Source organism: Schistocerca americana, chromosome 7 (genome assembly GCF_021461395.2).
Source record: "Schistocerca americana isolate TAMUIC-IGC-003095 chromosome 7, iqSchAmer2.1, whole genome shotgun sequence".
Taxonomy (NCBI): Eukaryota; Metazoa; Arthropoda; class Insecta; order Orthoptera; family Acrididae; genus Schistocerca; species Schistocerca americana.
Window position 1 is genome coordinate 503271291 of NC_060125.1, and position 20092 is coordinate 503291382.

Genomic DNA, 20092 nt, shown 5'->3' on the forward strand with positions numbered 1-20092 from the left:
GTTGTCAAAAGCTTATCTCATATTTATATCTACATCTCGTATGTACCTTCATCAAAGTCTAATATGATTGAATAGATAAAAGGTCTACTCACCACATGCTAACAGGAGGAAACACACACAAAAGTTAAGGAAATGTGCAAGCTTTCTGAGCCAGTGGATCCTCGTTTTGGCAGAAGGGTTGAAGGGGAAGGAAGAGGAATGAAGAAAAAGGACTGACAAGGTTAAGGAAACAGAAAGAGTTATGGAAAAGTTACCAGGAACCCTGGGTCAGGCGAGACTTTCTGGAGACTGGATGAGAAGGAAAGAGTGACTGTTGGGGAGTGCACTGGACAAGTTTTGAAAATTTGGGAGCTTAAAGGTGGAATATAGGGTAAAAAGTAAGACAGAAATTACTGACAAAATGTCGTGCAAGTGCATTATATGTGGTAGACATGTGAGGTGGGGGAGGGGGGGGGGGGGAGGAGAAAGGAATAGTAACTGGAAGGCCAGGTGGGTGACGAGAACTAAGGATATGTTGAAATGCCGTAACCACCTGTCTAGTTCTGAGAAACTATTGTTCGAGGAGAATACAGAAGGCGTGTGTGGTGAAACTGGTACTGAGATCATGAACTGTCATGTAGAGCATGCTCTGCAACAGTATGTTGTGTGCCATCAATGTACACCCTCTGTGTACATCCATTCATCCAAACTGGTAACTTGGTGGTAGTCAATGTTCAAAGAATACATCTACATCTACATCCATACTCCGCAAGCCACCTGACGGTGTGTGGCGGAGGGTACTTTGAGAACATCTATTGGTTCTCACTTCTATTCTAGTCTCGTATATCAGAATTAGATGACATACAACCTCGTACGCACTCACACAAATGCAACTAACACACACGTGACCACAATCTCGGGCTGCTGAGGCCAGACTGTGATCATGTTTGTGTTAGTTGTGTGTGTGTGTGTGTGTGTGTGTGTGTGTGTGTGTGTGTGTGTGTGTCGTTTATTTCTGATGAAGGCATTTTTGGCCGAAAGCTTACCTGCTGACAGTCTTTTTCTTGTGTCTATCTGTGACTCAGCACCTCACTATGTGGTGAGAAGCAACTATCCTTTTCATAATATTGTTATTTTTCCATCATGAATTTTCCATTGTTTGATTTGCAGAAGTACATGATTCCACCAGTCTCTTTTTTACATTATGTCCATTACACTAGTCAACAAATTTAAACTTTTTTTCTGCATCTGGTTTGTAAATGAGTGCATTTACCTAATTTTGGGGTGCTGAATACACTGGTAAAATCAGTTTTTCTCTATGACCTCACATTTCCTGGATACACAGGAGAATAAAAAAACGGTAATAGCGAAAATTGACACAATTAAGTCAAACAAAAATACACATTGAGGACGTTTGAAATCAATACTATTTTGTATGTATATGTGGGCATGATGCCAATAAAAGGTCCAGATTAGTTCAGAAGATATTTTTGCCTTTAATCATCTTTGGTTTTTGAAAAATGTGATGACAGAGCTCTTCTTTTGTTTGCTGTTTCATCACTATCCCTAACAAGACCCCAGCAGTAGTCACCCATCATCAGGGGGTTTCAATTGCCTTGGTAACGGTGTTCCATGGTAAGAATGTCTTGTTGAAAGTGTTCACAGAGCTCATCGCTTATGGCTCCCAAATTTTCTGGGAAGAAATCAAGGTGAGAATGTAAAAAGTAAATTTCAAGTGACATTCCACACCCCATGTTCTTATAGTTGTTCAACAGAGGCCATTCCTTGACTATATAGTGGTTCTTGGTGTCATGACTGTCCCAAAGGCACAAAAAGCAGCAGTATTTCATGAATCCAGCCTGTAAACATATAAGGAGTGCAACAACTGTTAAATCACAGCAGAGTTGCCATTCACGATCCTTATATTTGATTGCCTCTAACAGCAAAACCATGGTTTCATAAGTTTCTTTCATGTCTACTGCGTAAACCAAAGGTATTGATGGAACTGCATTGCCATTATGCAGAAGCTTTTAAACTGGTTTTACTGGAGTCAGTAAATAGTCGCCACTCCTGTGGATTATGTTGTACCAGACCATTGACATCTCTGCATACACACATTGGATTCTGCATATAGAAATATTGACCAAAGGAAGCACCTCTTGATCTGAAACAGGAAATTTTTGTCCCTGGAGCTAGAAGGTTCCGTTGTTGCAGTCTCGACCCCAAGAGTTCAGCTTTCTGTGCCGAAAGTTTTAGATCGTGAACCAAATTGTTCAGTTCCTTTTGATTAAAGAGCTGAGGTGAAGTGTCATGATATCGAGGGCAGTATTCTATATGTTCATTACTTTCTGATTCACTTGACATGGTGTCTGGTTCCATGGCTTTCAAGTTACAGACAGGAATACACAACCCCTCATCATGGGGCACAGGCAAATGCACTGAAGATATATTTGGATAATTTATTTTATGTCTAGTTTTGCTTGAATGTCCCAAAATATTTGTAAGACAGAAGTAACAGTGTGAATAATGATCATTAGGCTCACACCGCTCCTTTGCAAATCAAAAGCAAACAAACATCAGAAGAGAACAACAGCAAAAAGAGAAATACTGAATACAAAAAATAAATATGTATGCTGTAGGTTATCCAGTGTGTATACAACGTGGGACAACCAGGAGATCCGGGAAAAACCCAGGAATTTTTTAGAATTCAGGGAACGTTTCATTGTTTTAGTTTTCAGTTAAATTTTTATGATTTTGACTGGTAAGAACCAATACTCCAACAAAGGATATTACTGTATCCTGCGTCTGCAGGATAATACTGCAGCAACAAAACATTAGCAAGAGGAAGAAAAAACTAAAATAAAACTTAAGTCGCAAAGGAAATCCGCCATATACAGCAACAAAACATAGTGCTCATACAAGCGTCTGCCAACAGCAAAGAGTGTCCAAGGTTTTAGAAAGACTATGCAAAGATTCATAACGACAAATTGCCTCCGATGAGCGTGACGTGACAGCTGTTGACATTAGATTCGTTTGAGCAGTTGCGGGTGGTCTCTCGTGCATGCGCAGTTGAGTCGGGTATGGGTAATACCTTCTCGCGCTTCTGGCTACGGATGTGTGGCTGGGTGCCACTAGCCACTATCTACTATTGCCCTGGTTCGGAAATATCGTAGACCCGGGGCTGATGCACAGAGCAGTCCGAGTTGTAGTGGGGAGGCGGGGAATCTCCACATGACCTGTGTTTAGGGTTTAGTGATTTTGCTGTTTCCTCTTCATTTATTACTCTCACATCAAATTAAAATAAAACTGATTTCTGTGGCCGGGAGCTATCAAAAGAATTAAAATACGTTTGCATAATTACGGAAGGCTAAAATATGTTATTATTTTCAGGTTTTATTTGCACCTTTCTGTCAGTCAAGCATTAATCACCTTGCAGAGCAATGAAGTTATTTTTGTCGCTTTGCTAAAGAGATTTGGCTTTTATTAATCTTTTGCGCTGAGGCAGTCAATTTATTTGAAACAAAGTGTTTAATTTCACACTGTTGGCTAGTTTCAACTGTTCATTGCATTTCAAGTGCACGTTTTCCATCTTCTAGCTCGCATGGCATTAGGCCATAATAAAGAACCAAACATGAGATAATACAGTACTGGTACTCAAGTAAATATATATCCGAATCTGGACATACGGATGTGCACTTTAAGCCCAATTATGGATTTTAGTATGGTTCACGAAATTCCGATGAACTTGAAGTGTCCTCTGACGTCTTGTTTCTTTTGTGACATAGTGCAAGATCTTTAATGTCTTACACGTACGAACATACGGGCTTCCTGTGTCATCATAGCTGTGCAAGAGCGGTGGCGTCTGTTATCTGGCGCTCTCTGGCAACTGCTGAAACGAATCAGTTTCTAACAGGTCGCGGGAAAACATTTGGTTTGTAAAGCATTACTTTCAAAGTAAATTTCCTTTTACACAAGATTAACTACATGCGAGAATGTATGATGCATTTCTTAAATCACAGAGGGTTTTGTCTTTCAATTAAAAATCAACTCTTTGAGGACTACCATGTAGAAGAATTTTGAGCCCAGAAGATCAGACATTTACGTCGTTATTTAAAATTTTACTGGCACATTTGTGTGATGTATCTTAAAGTGTAACACTTGTAAAAAAGATCAACATTATTTATGGAAGCTTAGCTTCTCTTGCAGCTTATTAATCTTTGAGACTACGATTATATGTGAAACCTCTGTTTTTCTTGTAGCAACACTATGTATATTAATTTAAACCATCAACTTTTCTTAATTGTGTGTTCGTGCTACTTAAGAGTGACCTTGCTATTAGCTGAGTACATCACATGTCCTATGCTGTCATCAGCTGGAAAGATCACATGATATGAGCTATGACTGGCTTACAAAAGCGCATCGCAATCTCGATTTCAATGCCTTGGAAAGTAACATGCGGTGTTTGGTGGAATTCGAATTTATATTGTCGTAACACGAAAATATGCAGCGCACATGTTGCTGCTGCATATCAAAGATCTTTCCAAAAAGTTTCGTTTTCTGTAGCGCCGGGAAATTCTACGTCGGCGTATAAAACCATAAACATTCAAAAGACCAATAATTTTTACAGTTCCGATGAAAGTATACTCTCACATAACACGGGAAAAAATGTATTTTTACCCGGGAGAAAGTGTATTTTCAACTGAGAAATCCGGGAAAAATCCGGGAATTTTTTTTTCCTTGTCCATGTATACACCCTGATATCTTATTTAATTTATGTCAGTAATTTTTGATTCTCTGATTTACTTATAATTTGAATGACTTAAATAGTTTAAATTTTTTACTTATGTTGAGGCTTCTAGGTGAATTATTGCTGTTATCTTCCAGCTCGGCTCATATGGGACCGGGAAGGAGGAGTAAATAATGGTTTTCCTCAACGTATGATGGGAAATGAAGATTATGGTCAGATGCCACATGGAGGATTTGATGGACCCTTCCAGCAAAATCCGAATCCTCCCAGCGCTGTGCTTCCTGATGGCCTCCACCCACATCATCACCATCAGAATCAAAGTTACCCACCCCCACTGCATGCATCACAACAGCAGCCACAATACTACAATGAAAATTATATGGTGAACTTAATTTTTAGTTCATTCCTTATTCCAGCCAAAGCATAGGCAGAATTATAAATTCCTTTATTTTTAATTTTACATAAGTGTCTAGCTGCTGGTTTCAAAGTAATGCTTCTCTTTTGTAAGCTAGGTGATCTGGAAAAGTATATAACATTTCCATATTCTGCTTAACGTTCACACCACATTTTGTAACTGTGTGCCAATTTGCGGTGTGTACTTAATGTTTTTACTGAAATGAATTCGTTGTGAGAATTTATTTACTCTGTCAAGTATAGCAGCATATTGTGAGGATTAATGGTGTAAATCTACACTGCTGTATCTATGTTGTATTCAGATTGTTGCACAGGTAACGTCAGATTTGGTAATGGTGCTTGAAACAAAAGTAAGTTAATGGAAAATAAGAGTTATTGTTATGTCTCCTACTTTTTGCCAATGCTGAGGCTACAAAGAAACATTTAATTTGTTGCCAATAAGCCAAGTTTCATTACATCATTTTTTTGTGTGCTTCATCAGCAGATTATAGTGCTTCGTAGCATCAGTTCTTTCAGTGCTTAGTCAGGAAAAGATGCCAAGTCTCATGAGCAGCAAAGTAAAATATTTCTTCTTCTTCTTCTTTTCCAAGTGCTTCAGGGGACCCAAAAGGAAATGAACGGAGAAAGGGTAGATTAGGGTTTAACATCTTGTCAAAGACTTGATCATGAGGGACAAACATAGAAAAATACAAACCCAAAGTAACAGTTGGATTCTTTACATTTTGGGAGCATCATGCCCACTATTGCATAATTTCCTTCCTGCAAGTGAGTGCAAACTTGTATCTACATGGTTCATTTGTTGGAATTACATCACCAGATGTAGATCTCTCTTTCTGTCTTTAACTGCAGTGAGTCATTCATTTCCTGTACCCAGTTACATTGTTACATTTATTTTTCTGGCTGCTTCTACCATGTTTTGATAAAGCTAAAAGCCATAAAGCGAAATTTTTATTGTAAGATCACAAGATTTTCTAACACTCAACTGTCTACTTGCTGATAAAATATTCAGTAATTGTACATTGTATTCATAAAATCCAATTCTCATCATGCCCAAATCTGACATTTCATGTGTAATAAACTAATATTAAAGTCCCATACAGTTCATACATCACTAAGTAACTTTGTGACAAGTTTTTTGTTTAAATTGTTGACAAAAGTAATTGCTACATTGTATTATATCAATATATTATTTTCGTGCAGCTTGATCCACAGGCCATTTAAAGGCTCGCCAGTTTTATCAGATTGTACACATGTATTGTTTCTGCACTGTGTTTCATAGAAAGTAAGGAATGGAACAAGCTATAAAGAGGAAACAAACCAATAAGTGAAAAACCAAAATGAAATAAATTGAACATACATGTGTGGGTATTTATTTTGCACAGTAAAGTAACATATTACTTTTGTATTTAACACCAAACAATGAAATATAACTCTGCACATGCAATGAGGCATATAACATAATGATAATATAATGTAAACTAACAGGGAAAACAGAGCACTGCCTAAACGGCCTATGAAATTAAATGAAAGCATTTCTCTCCTACGGAGCTGCAATCGTTCTGCACATAATAATTGTGTTGGATTGTGTTTTAATTACAAGTTTAAAGTAAAAATACATGATGCTGCTGCTGTTATGTGTAAGCGGCATGGCATCTGTAGGGGAAACGAGCATGCTATTTATTCTAGGTAGCTAGTAGAAGTGAACTGCCATTTCTTTACATTAATTGTTGCAGTCATATGTATTTTAGAGCAACAAATGAACGTGTGCAGATTAATATGACAAATAGTCATAACAGATTCAAGGGAGATGCAGTTCACTGATTGATTTTTTTAATGTAAAGTAATTATTGCTTTTTCTAATTTACAGCAACAAAGTTAGCAATTCTTCCAGTAAAAGCCTTAGAACCAAGAAAGATGGTAGATTTTACACACCATAATGCTGCCAAACACAGCTGAGAGAGATTTTTCTACGTCAGTTGCTTTTTTTAATTGTCCTGTAACTGAGCCAACCAGTTGTTTTATGAGACTTATTGAAGTTCTGCAATAACAGCATTAATCACTTGTAAGCATGAACACACAGACAATAGTTCTATGTTACCTAGGAAGATGAGTTTATTGACATTGTAAATTTTCTGAACAGTATTTTGCATGCAGATTTAATTTTCGAAGTGATGAACCTACATTTATTTGTGCTAATTACTTAAGTGTTGTTCTAAATACATTGATGTTGGACCAGAGGGAAGTGAAGAAAATTCTTCTCTGCATTTTGTGTAAATTTGCATTCAAATCTGACATTCACGCTGCCAACACTTAATAGGGCATTGACAGTAGTCAAATATAGCAACACCCCACCTCCATTGTGTCACTTGTTGTTATCTCATTGCAGTCTGTATTGTGAGAGCTATCATCATTCCAGTGTAAATTGGAGAGGGTCTTCTGGAAGATCTTATATGTGGCACATTAATTTTTTTTAAAAAAGTGAGTGAATTAGATGCCAATGCAAGAAGTTGTTAATGAAAAAAATTCCATACTAACAATGTGGGAAAAGACAGATTGTTACTTATTATAAAGATGGCACATTAAATTGGAGACAGGCACAATTAAGACAGGTACACACAAACTTTCGACCACCACAGCCTTCGTCAGAAAAAGAAACAGAAACACACACCATTCATTCACACAAGCAAGCACACCTCTCGCACACGACTGCCAAATCTGTCAGCTCATACTAGAATGTACCTGATCATAGATGTTGTTTCAGAGATTTCTACAGGTTTCTAGTGTCTGATAAGATGACATCCTGATTTACAAATACAATGCAAGCAGTGATACTCCATTGTAAACCTGCAAGGAAGCTCTTAGAAAAGAGTAATCCTTGCTAGAGAAAGAGGACTATGACTGATGGACGAGTTGAAAGGTCTGAAATAGATTTGCATCCCATACATGCGTTTCTGGAAACTGGTTTTAGGAGATTATTGCATGAAATTATCAGCACTGAGCTGTGTGGAAAGCTCAAACTGAAGACACTGTGAGGGATAGTCATAAGGTTTCAGTTATCAATTCAAAAAAAAAAAAAAAAATTGTCGCCTTGGCATTTGATGATGCTGTCACTATTTCTCTGCATATCAACACTTCAGTATGACATATTTTTTCCAACAATGAATGATTTGGTTGTAGAAGTCTACATTTTAGCTGTTCAGGAAATGTTTCATCTTTTCATCTTCAAAATAATGTCTCCATCATTCTGGAAATACCTGCCATGCAATGGTGTCTCCATCTGGTGAAAGAGGAAGAAGTCGCTAGGTGCCATGCCATGTGAATACTGGAGGTATGAGGTAAAACTTGACAAGCAGCAAGTGTGAGTATGGACTGTGCAGAATGATCTGAGATGGTGCTGTGCAACAAAAACAACCCTTTGGGAAGCTTTTTATCACAATTCATCTTGACAGCTCTCCGTAACCTCATCAGGAGATTTCTATAGTATGCGTCTGCGACAATTTGCCCCTTAAGAGCATTGCTACAAAACACACACCATCATTTTGACTGATGATTGTTGAGTCTTTACCTCTTTGTCAGTGGTGAAACCACATGTAAGAATGCAAAGTCTTGCAGCAGTGACATTATGTAAAATGTTTTCAGATTTTCAGCCTTGTCAAATGATTAAACTTACACGAACTTTCTGCCAAACATTCCTTGGCCACTGTCAAGTGGTATGATTGCCAATGGGTTGCTGTTATGCCCTTATGTACATTAGCTGCCATCTGTGACATCACTGGTGCTGGAAGCATTGCCATATATTGGCATACGTTGACCTTGTGTTTGATGTGCCCTCTTCAATTGTGCAACCGCTGGATACCATGCCGCACTGAGCTGCAGGCCGCTGTCTTTATTAAGGGTGTTATCAACGAGTTTTATTTCAATGGCTTCTTTAATTACAGTCCCAGAAGCTGTTAGTGCAAGCCACAACAGAGGTTTTGTCAAATTTGATATTGTGGCCACTTTCTAAAAGAGCTGTTAAAGTGGATTTCTTGTGGTAGTACAGGCAATAATAGGGGTGAAACCATATGTTTCCTCTGGTTGCTGTGCTCCTTGTCTCAGGGCCATGCTAATACATCCAGCACTCATCCATGGTGATTAAGCAGCAGAAGTTATCTTAATTAGACTGTCACAGCAACATTCCCACTGCTGCCTCGGTTAGGCTTATGGAAAACGTATGGCTTATGGAATTGTGGAACCCGATGGGCAATGACCTATTTCACTTCTGAAATGTGCAAGATGGAAACTGATCCATGACTGATTTTAAGTTTTTCCACTATTCCCTCAACTGTGATAAAGCAGGTCATCAAGCAACAGCCTCCTCCTCTGTTGTGATTCTCAGTTGTTCACAGAGACATTGTTGGTCGCTTCCTCCTTCATCATTCAGGCTTGTTTTATCCCATCAGAAGCATCTGTGTCACCTAACCACTGTGTCATGTGAAGGTGTGTTGTTGCCATACATGTTCGCTAACACGGGTTGTTTCGGCATTGTTCCCCTTCAAATGCAGAAAATTAATCATAGCACAGTTTTCCTTTTTGTAAGTGGGATGAGGAGCTATTTTATTTGGTTCCTCTAGCAGTATGTGTTGATGTGGGGAGTTCAGTGTGTACCAAAACTGCAGTCATGTACCTGCGAACACAACAAAAATTAATTATGTAACTTTGTTTCATGGTGATAATTAAAACCTTATGACTACCACCTCAAACGTAGTTTTGCAATTGCTTGAGCTCTCGTAAGAGGTAGGACCAGAAAAATACAGACAGACATGTTTCCGATACGAAAGATGACATTGCAACACAAGGTGCATCTTAAATGTTTACCTGTAGATCAACAGTAATAATAAAATGGCATACTCTCCTCTTTTTTTTTTTTTTTTTTTTTTTTTTTTTTTTTTTTTTTTTTTTTTTTTTTTTTTTTTTACTATGACATCGCCTGAATATACACAAAGAAAACTGCAGCCAGTCACTTTTGAAGTACAGTATACTCATAATTATTTGGGGTAATGTGGGGTTGAAGATGCATGAACACTCAATGACATTGGAATCTGGATAGCCATCCAGATTAAAAATTAAGTTCTCCCTCTAAACCTAGATCTTCATGAAGTAATTTACCATTTTAAGTACACATTGTGCCTGAAACAATGACACCTCATGTCATTTTTGGCTAAACCATTGCAAAAGAGCAGCATCCAATTCATTAAATGTAGATCTCTTCATGCTTTTTTGTACAGATGGTCCAGAACTAGAATTTCATTTCCTGAGAAAATCTTGTATTTTCTGCTTATTCTTTTTAATGTCCCGAACAGTCTGCTTTGATTATAATCGGCACTTAGTTTTGCAACAGTTTCCCCTTCTCAAATCTTTCAGTTAATTCTAATTTTTGTCCTAATGTCAACACATTTCTTCACTTCTCTGTCATCTCTTTTACAAAGTTCTTTCAACTTGCTTCATTAACACTTATACACCAGACATCAGAAAACTGAGATTGTTTTCGATTTACGCAGGACAAGTTGGCAGCCAACAATGGAAACGATAATCTATTGTCACACAACAGCCATTTAAATAATGTAAATGCCAGTTCTTGTCAAGTGATGGATTGTTGTTTATCACTGTTTCCTAGAGGCAAACATTACACACTTGTTTATACTTGAATAATCGGAAGTAAATTGTATTTGCTTATTTCCATGAGCTAGTTTTTGAGCCTTTACAGAGCTCATCTTCCATAATGGATAAGCTTAATGTCTGACTGCATGTTTCATGGCATTTGGGAGAGTAAGATCCATGTACAGATTACAAGAATATTTTGGGATGTCACTAAAACAATTTATCGGAACATGGGAAATGTAGTAAGAGAATTGAATGGATGACTGAAGTGTTGAAAGAATCCTGGGAAGTGTTTTAGTCTGTAAAACATGTAAGGATGTAGAGGCTTATCTCACTAAGGGTAAGATAGATACTGCCTACAGGAAAATTAAAGAGACCTTTGGAGAAAGAGCCACTTGTATGAATATCAAGAGCTCAGATGGAAACCCAGTTCTAAGCAAAGAAGGGAAAGCACAAAGGTGGAAGGAGTATATAGAGGGTCTATACAATGGCGATGTACTTGAGGGAAATATTATGGAAATGGAAGAGAATGTAGATGCAGATGAAATGGGAGATACGATACTGCATGAAGAGTTTGACAGAGCACTGAAAGACCTGAGTTGAAACAAGGCCCCGGGAGTAGACAACATTCCATTGGAAGTCCTGACAAAACTCCACCATCTGGTGAGCAAGGTGTATGAGACAGGCAAAATACCCTCAGACATCAAGAAGAATATAATAATTCCAATCCCAAAGAAAGCAGGTGTTGACAGATGTGAAAATTACGAAACGATCAGTTTAATAAGTCACAGCTGCAAAATACTAACGCGAATTCTCTACAGACAAATGGGAAAACTGGTAGATGCTGACCTCGGGGAAGATCAGTTTGGATTCCGTAGAAATGTTGGAACACATGAGGCAATACTGACCCTACGACTCATCTTAGAAAATAGATTGAGAAAAGGCAAACCTATGTTTCTAGCATTTGTAGACTTAGAGAAAGCTTTTGACAATGTTGACTGGAATACTCTCTTTCAAATTCTAAAGGTGGCAGGGGTAAAATACAGGGAGCAAAAGGCTATTTACAATTTGTACAGAAACCAGATGGCAGTTATAAGAGCCAAGGGGCATGAAAGGGAAGCAGCGGTTGGGAAGGGAGTGAGAAAGGGTTGTAGCCTCTCCCCAATGTTATTCAATCTGTATATTGAACAAGCAGTAAAGGAAACAAAAGAAAAATTCAGAGTAGGTATTAAAATCCATGGAGAAGAAATAAAAACTGTGAGGTCAGAGACAGCAAAGGACTTGGAAGAGCAGTTGAATGGAATGGACAGTGTCTTGAAAGGAAGATATAAGATGAACATTAACAAAAGCAAAACGAGGATAATGGACTGTAGTAGAGTTAATTCGGGTGATGCTGAGAGAATTAGATTAGGAAATGAGACACTTAGAGTAGTAAAAGAGTTTTGCTATTTGGGGTGTAAAATAACTGATGATGGTCGAAGTAGAGAGGATATAAAATGTAGACTGGCAATGGCAAGAAAGCATTTCTGAAGAAGAGAAATTTGTTAACATCAAGTGTCGGTTGGTCACAGCCAGTGTGCTCCCTGCTGCCGTTGGATAAGCAGCTGCAGCAGCAAGTCGTATACTCTTAGCTCACTTATTTGTTACGTAGTTTAATTCTTAATTTCTTTGCGTGTTTTCGGTATTTGCATTGTTTAATTCATAAATTTCGGGCGTATTATAGTATTTGAGAGTTATAGCATCACGTTTTAGTACCTGAATAGTGTAAAATCGCGTAGTCTCCTTCCGCCGCCGAGCAGTGTGTCAGCAGTGCGCAAGTGTTTGTTTTGAATACAGTCAGAGAGAGCCCCTTTAGTCAACCATAGTGCCAGTAGTGCTAGTGTTTGTTTTCAGTACAGTCCAGAGACAGGTAGTGCTATTTTCATTGTATTCTACAAGAAGTCGCTAGCAATCGCTGTTTAGTCAATCAGCCGCCTTTAGTGAATTAGCAGTCTAGTTAAAAGTTTATTAACTCTCTTCAGTAAATTGATTCCTTAGGATGGATAGGATGTGTGACTGCTGTGCACGGACGCAGGAGGAGCTGGCCACTGTTCGCGAACAGCTGAACGTGTTGATGGCCGCGGTCAGCCGTCTTCAGGCTGCTGCCTCGGAGTGTAGCGGCAGTGGGGAGTCTGGTGCATCGCAAGGTACACCCCATGTGTTACATGCTTCACCCACTGTCCCTGCTGTCGAGACATCTTCGTGGGTACCGGGCGCGTGTGGGCCACCCTCTCCCCAAGGGGAGTGGCGGGTTCAGCGGTGTTCGCAGCGGACGAGGCGGAGGGTAAATGTGGAGGCTGGCCGTGTGGCATCGCCCGCTCTGCCTGTGAGTGGACATGTGGCTGCTCCTTCAGCAAGGTCCGAGCAGGCACACGGGGGGGGGGGGGGGGGGGGTTATTAGTTATTGGGAGCTCCAACGTTAGGCGGGTGATGGAGGAGCCCCTTAGGGAAATAGCGGAAAGGTCAGGGAAGAAGGCCAGTGTTCACTCTGTCTGCTTGCCGGGGGGTCTCATCCGAGACGTGGAGGAGGCCCTACCGGCGGCAATAGAGAGCACTGGGTGCACCCGACTGCAAATTGTTGCTCATGTCGGCACCAATGACTCCTGTCGTCTGGGTTCGGAGGTCATCCTCAGTTCGTACAGGCGGTTGGCGGAATTGGTGAAGGCGGAAAGCCTAGCTCGCGGGGTGGAATCAGAGCTAACTATTTGTAATATCGTTCCCAGAACCGATCGCGGTCCTCTGGTTTGGAGCTGAGTGGAAGGCTTAAACCAGAGGCTCAGACGATTATGCGGAGATCTGGGGTGCAAATTTTTCGACCTCCGCTATCGGGTGGAGAAATGTAGGGTCCCCCTGAATAGGTCAGGCATGCACTACACGCCGGAAGTGGCTACAAGGGTAGCGGAGTACGTGTGGAGTGCACATGGGGGTTATTTAGGTTAGATAATTCCCTCCCTAGGCCCGACAAGACACCTCCTGAGACGCGGCAAGGTAGGAGTAGGCAAAATGCAACAGGGAATAACAATATTAATGTGCTAATAGTAAACTGCAGGAGCGTCTATAGAAAGGTCCCAGAACTGCTCTCATTAATAAAAGGGCACAACGCCCATATTGTACTAGGGACAGAAAGTTGGCTGAAACCAGACGTAAACAGTAATGAAATCCTAAACTCAGATTGGAATGTATACCGCAGAGACAGGCTGGACAGTGAAGGGGGAGGTATGTTTATAGCGATAAGAAGTGCAATAGTATCGAAGGAAATTGACGGAGATCCGAAATGTGAAATGATTTGGGTAAAGGTTACGGTTAAAGCAGGCTCAGACATGGTAATTGGATGTCTCTATAGGCCCCCTGGCTCAGCAGCTGTTGTGGCTGAGCACCTGAAGGATAATTCGGAAAATATTTCGAGTAGATTTCCCCACCATGTTATAGTTCTGGGTGGAGATTTTAATTTGCCGGATATAGACTGGGAGACTCAAACGTTCATAACGGCTGGCAGGGACAAAGAATCCAGTGAAATTTTTTTAAGTGCTTTATCTGAAAACTGCCGTGAGCAGTTAAACAGAGAACCGACTCGTGGCGATAACATATTAGACCTTCTGGTGACATACAGACCCGAACTATTTGAAACAGTTAATGCAGAACAGGGAATCAGCGATCATAAAGCGGTTACGGCATCAGTGACTTCAGCCGTAAATAGAAATATTAAAAAAGGTAGGAAGATTTTTCTGTTTAGCAAAAGTGACAAAAAGCAGATTACAGAGTATCTGACGGCTCAACAGAAAAGTTTTGTCTCAAGTACAGATAGTGTTGAGGATCAATGAACAAAGTTCAAACCCATCGTACAATATGCGTTAGATGAGTACGTGCCAAGCAGGATCGTAAGAGATGGAAAAGAGCCACCGTGGTACAACAACCGAGTTAGAAAACTGCTGCGGAAGCAAAGGGAACTTCACAGCAAACATAAACATAGACAAAGCCTTGCAGACAAACAAAAATTACGCGAAGCGAAATGTAGTGTGAGGAGGGCTATGCGAGAGGCGTTCAATGAATTCGAAAGTAAAGTTCTATGTACTGACTTGGCAGAAAATCCTAAGAAATTTTGGTCTTATGTCAAAGCGGTAGGTGGATCGAAACAAAATGTCCAGACACTCTGTGACCAAAACGGTACTGAAACAGAGGATGACAGACTAAAGGCCGAAATACTAAATGTCTGTTTCCAAAGCTGTTTCACAGAGGAAGACTGCACTGTAGTTCCTTCTCTAGATTGTCGCACAGAAGACAAAATCGTAGATATCGAAATAGACGACAGAGGGATAGAGAAACAATTAAAATCGCTCAAAAGAGGAAAGGCCGCTGGACCTGATGGGATACCAGTTCGATTTTACACAGAGTACGCGAAGGAACTTGCCCCCCTTCTTGCAGCGGTGTACCGTAGGTCTCTAGAAGAGCATAGTGTTCCAAAGGATTGGAAAAGGGCACAGGTCATCCCCGTTTTCAAGAAGGGACGTCGAACAGACGTGCAGAACTACAGACCTATATCTCTAACGTCGATCAGTTGTAGAATTTTGGAACACTTATTATGTTCGAGTATAATGACTTTTCTGGAGACTAGAAATCTACTCTGTAGGAATCAGCATGGGTTTCGAAAAAGACGGTTGTGTGAAACCCAGCTCGCACTATTCGTCCACGAGACTCAGAGGGCCATAGACACCGGTTCACAGGTAGATGCCGTGTTTCTTGACTTCCGCAAGGCGTTCGATACAGTTCCCCACAGTCATTTAATGAACAAAGTAAGAGCATATGGACTGTCAGACCAGTTGTGTGATTGGATTGAGGAGTTCCTAGATAACAGAACGCAGCATGTCATTCTCAATGGAGAGAAGTCTTCCGAAGTAAGAGTGATTTCAGGTGTGCCGCAGGGGAGTGTCATAGGACCGTTGCTATTCACAATATACATAAATGACTCGGTGGATGACATCGGAAGTTCACTGAGGCTTTTTGCAGATGATGCTGTGATGTATCTAGAGGTTGTAACAATGGAAAATTGTACTGAAATGCAGGAGGATCTGCAGCGAATTGATGCATGGTGCAGGGAATGGCAATTGAATCTCAATGTAGACAAGTGTAATGTGCTGCAAATACATAGAAAGATAGATCCCTTATCATTTAGCTACAAAATAGCAGGTCAGCAACTGGAAGCAGTTAATTCCATAAATTATCTGGGAGTACGCATTAGGAGTGATTTAAAATGGAATGATCATATAAAGTTGATCGTTGGTATAGCAGATGCCAGACTGAGATTCATTGGAAGAATCCTAAGGAAGTGCAATCCGAAAACAAAGGAAGTAGGTTACAGTACGCTTGTTTGCCCACTGCTTGAATACTGCTCAGCAGTGTGGGATCCGTACCAGATAGGGTTGATAGAAGAGATAGAGAAGATCCAACGGAGAGCAGCGCGCTTCGTTACAGGATCATTTAGTAATCATGAAAGCGTTACAGAGATGATAGATAAACTCCAGTGGAAGACTCTGCAGGAGAGATGCTCAGTAGCTCGGTATGGGCTTTTTTTAAAGTTTCGAGAACATACCTTCACTGAAGAGTCAAGCAGTATATTGCTCCCTCCTACGTATATCTCGTGAAGAGACCATGAGGATAAAATCAGAGAGATTAGAGCCCATACAGATGCATACCGACAATCCTTCTTTCCACGAACAATACGAGACTGGAATAGAAGGGAGAACTGATAGAGGTACTCAGGTACCCTCCGCCACACACCGTCAGGTGGCTTGCGGAGCATGGATGTAGATGTAGATTATAGATTTAAGTGTCAGGAAGTCACTTCTGAAAGTATTTGTATGGAGTGTAGCCATGTATGGAAGTGAAACGTGGACGATGAATAGTTTAGACAAAAAGAGAATAGAAGCTTCCAAAATGTGGTGCTACAGAAGAATGCTGAAGATTAGATGGGTAGATCACATAACTAATGAGGAGGTATTGAATAGAATTGGGGAGAAGAGGAGTTTGTGGCACAACTTGACAAGAAGTAGTGACCGGTTGGTAGGACTGTTCTGAGGCATCAAGGGATCGCAAATTTAGCATTGGAGGGCAGCGTGTAGGGTAAAAATCATAGAGGGAGACCAAGAGATAAATACACTAAGCTGATTCAGAAGGATGTAGGTTGCAGTAAGTACTGGGAGATGAAGAAGCTTGCACAGGATAGAGTAGCATGGAGAGCTGCATCAAACCAGTCTCAGGACTGAAGACCACAACAACAACAAAACATTTTGAGCTCTTTTCTAGCAGAAGGAATTCAGAGATGTGATGCTAAAATTGTTAAGCGTCAGTACAGGCCATATAGGAGTGTCATTGAGAGATGCAGGGGAAACTGAAAGGAAACTTTTTCCAGTGAGGTGAAGTTGTTCTCATGAAGCCCTGTTAGGTAAATTTGGAGAATCGGTGCTCAAGAAACACTGCTTAGATTGTTTTGACAATAAGTATTAGGTAATAGAGAATGGAGCACATACCCAGGTATAAGAACAGTTATTTTTCCCTCATTCTGTATGAAGATGAAGGAACAGTATGAGGACAAAGATCTCGCTGACAAAGTTCTTAGATCTGTTTCAAGATTAATAAAAAAAGCTTCTCAATTGAGCAGAGTGCTCTGAAAGGTCTGTTCAATTCAGTTCCATTGTTAGGTGGTGTTATTTTATAACAGCGGCTGTTTCGAGGACCATCAGTGGTATTCCATTGCAAGTCTGCTCCCTCACTATTGTGGGTGTTGGATCTAACACCTCTTTAAATTAAAGTCATGTCCCTGACGAGTCAATTTTCATACTCAATTTCAACTGCCTCCACTATGATACTCTTTCAGAAGCTGTGTATATATTTTTACTTGAGTCAAAGCATTGCCACGTGTATGTGCTATGTTCTGTGGATCCTGATATAACCCTATCTTGAGTAATAGTATTAGCCTCTGGTGAATTTTTTAGGAAAATGGGTATTGTACAAAGATTGATAATTTTGCATTATGTTAGGGACATGCTGTAGGGAAATATTTTGGTTGACTCTGGTCTGTTTGACCAGTTGACTTGTCTGTGTGTTTTCAAGTGTGTGATACTGTCCCTCGTTTACACTCTGATTGCCAAAAATTAGAAGCATCTCAGTTGTGTTTGGAGCTCCATTTCAACTTTGCTTGTTAGATGAGTCAAGTCCATGTAGCATCCTTTTTCGATGTTGTTAAATAATAGTGCATATTGACCGCCTCTGGAAATTTTGTTATTCTGTTGAGCCTTAGGCAACCTTAAAACTTGAAAATTATTTCACAGTCATTGACTTTTGTTTTCAGTAAGTGTATTAGCAGACACACCTTTGAGTGTAAATGAAAAAGTATCACTTTCTTGTTAACAATAGAGATATATTTGATTATATCTCATATTTTGTGGGCACTGACCCATATTTTTAAAACAGAAATCACTGATTTTGTACATATACAAACCAGTTTGTTTTTATACACTTTATACAGGACCAAAGGGCAAAATTCAGTAGCACTTAAGAACTGCTTGTTTTTCTTGCTGTCTGTCCTTCAATTAAATCACAAATTCATTACTTCTTAGTGAGCACTACTTTGAGTTTTTGGAGTCATTATTGACTCTGGGGAAAGAAAGATTGAATGTTTAGAGGAGCAAACTATTTCAGTAACTCATGTTGTTTGACTGATTTCAGCTATCTGTAAGTGAGAGTATAATGCTGGAAGCCCTTTATTTATCTCCATGGTGGTGTAGGGTTTAAAGTAATATGCAGTGTGTTGCAAAACCAGAACAACAAATAAAAATTAATAGCTTTTTATGGCTACGTGGTACAAGGGAAAATACTGTTATATTTTCAGCAGATAGCAGCTGATTATTCAATTTGTTTCACAGTTTGCTATAAATGAAGGTTCTTCAGCATTTGCTCCCACTAAAAATTTCTTAAGACTGTACTGTGCAGCTTGGTGGATGTCCTCCTATGCTGTTTAAATGTTATGCGCTAAGCTCTAAATTTTATGGTTTGTGATTCGTAAACAATAGGGAAATATTGTGAATACTAGTAAATTTATTTCAAATAAGTTTTTATGTGCAAAACAGTTCAAGTGAAATTACCAAGTCTGTACTTTATAAAACAATGCTTGTGATTTAATGGTGCGCTGCTTGTTTTTCAAAAACTTTGTCAGTGTAAGAACTACACACTAGGACAGCAGTTTTAAATATTATATACATTACCCCGTCACTGGCCCTTTGATGAGGCAGCATATCATCCCTAAAATTGGGGTGAAATCTGGAATTTATGTTTACAACATATAACATTGTTCTGCTGTTTGTCTAGTTTCCACATGAATGTATAGGCAATAAAACATTTCTGTAGTTAAAAAAAATCAGAGCATTCTAGTTTCATGTTTATGGATATCTTCTAACTGGCTGTGATGGATCTGCTTGCTTTAGCATGAACTTGCACTGAAATTTTCTGCATGGTTACTTGTATGTAAATATCGAAATATGTTGTAGCTATGGTAAAGACTGTGCTAAATAATTTTATCTCTGCCAGTAGCTTTGTCATTTATGTTATTAGGAAGAGAACCATATGTATTTGATGTTCTTCATTTTCTCAATATTAAGGATTGTATGGAAATCTTCCTATTTACCTGTGATAAGGGAAGCGGAAGGACATTTCAGATCAGACTAAGACATTAGCAAGGGTGGAAGCCTGAAAGACATCTTGGTATAAATAAAGTTACACAAAATGTAATTGGTTGCCAAGTAATTAGGAAATTTTCAATTGGATTCTGAAGAGCATTGGTAGATATGAGAACAATGTGAAAGAACAGTGATTGTTGTTGTTGGAATGGGAAGTAGACTGCATCAGTAGATGCTTTTAATCTGATGTGTCTGTTTTAGCCAAACCACTGTGGTACTTGTAAATGGTCACCTTATCTACATGCATGATATGAGTGAAGATATGTGGGGTGTCACTAGCCTGTAATAGTCCAGTTAGCTCATACAATTACACTTCCTGTTCTGTTATTGCCTTGTCTTGGCCTATTATCAGTGCTGCTGCTTAAAAATGTTGGGTTACAATGTAACGATGCCTCTGTAATCATAACTCAAAGGACCCACATTACCATGTCCTATTTGTGTGTGTGAGAGTGTGTGTGTGTGTGTGTGTGTGTGTGTGTGTGTGTGTGCGCGCTTGCGCGCGCGCTCATGTGCATGTGTGCACTCTGTATGTCAAGGTCATTGC

The 20092-nt window shown here is 39.6% G+C and overlaps 1 protein-coding gene across 3 annotated transcripts in view; it reads left to right on the top strand.

Annotated features, from left to right (window-relative positions):
* LOC124622029 (RNA-binding protein 33-like) overlaps positions 1–20092 on the top strand; it is a 246829-nt gene that overhangs the window by 122994 nt on the left and 103743 nt on the right. For all 3 annotated transcript variants that reach the window (XM_047147585.1, XM_047147586.1, XM_047147587.1), the window contains exon 8: positions 4864–5108. In XM_047147585.1, the coding sequence (XP_047003541.1) occupies positions 4864–5108 (245 nt within the window). The remainder of the gene's footprint in view (positions 1–4863; positions 5109–20092) is intronic.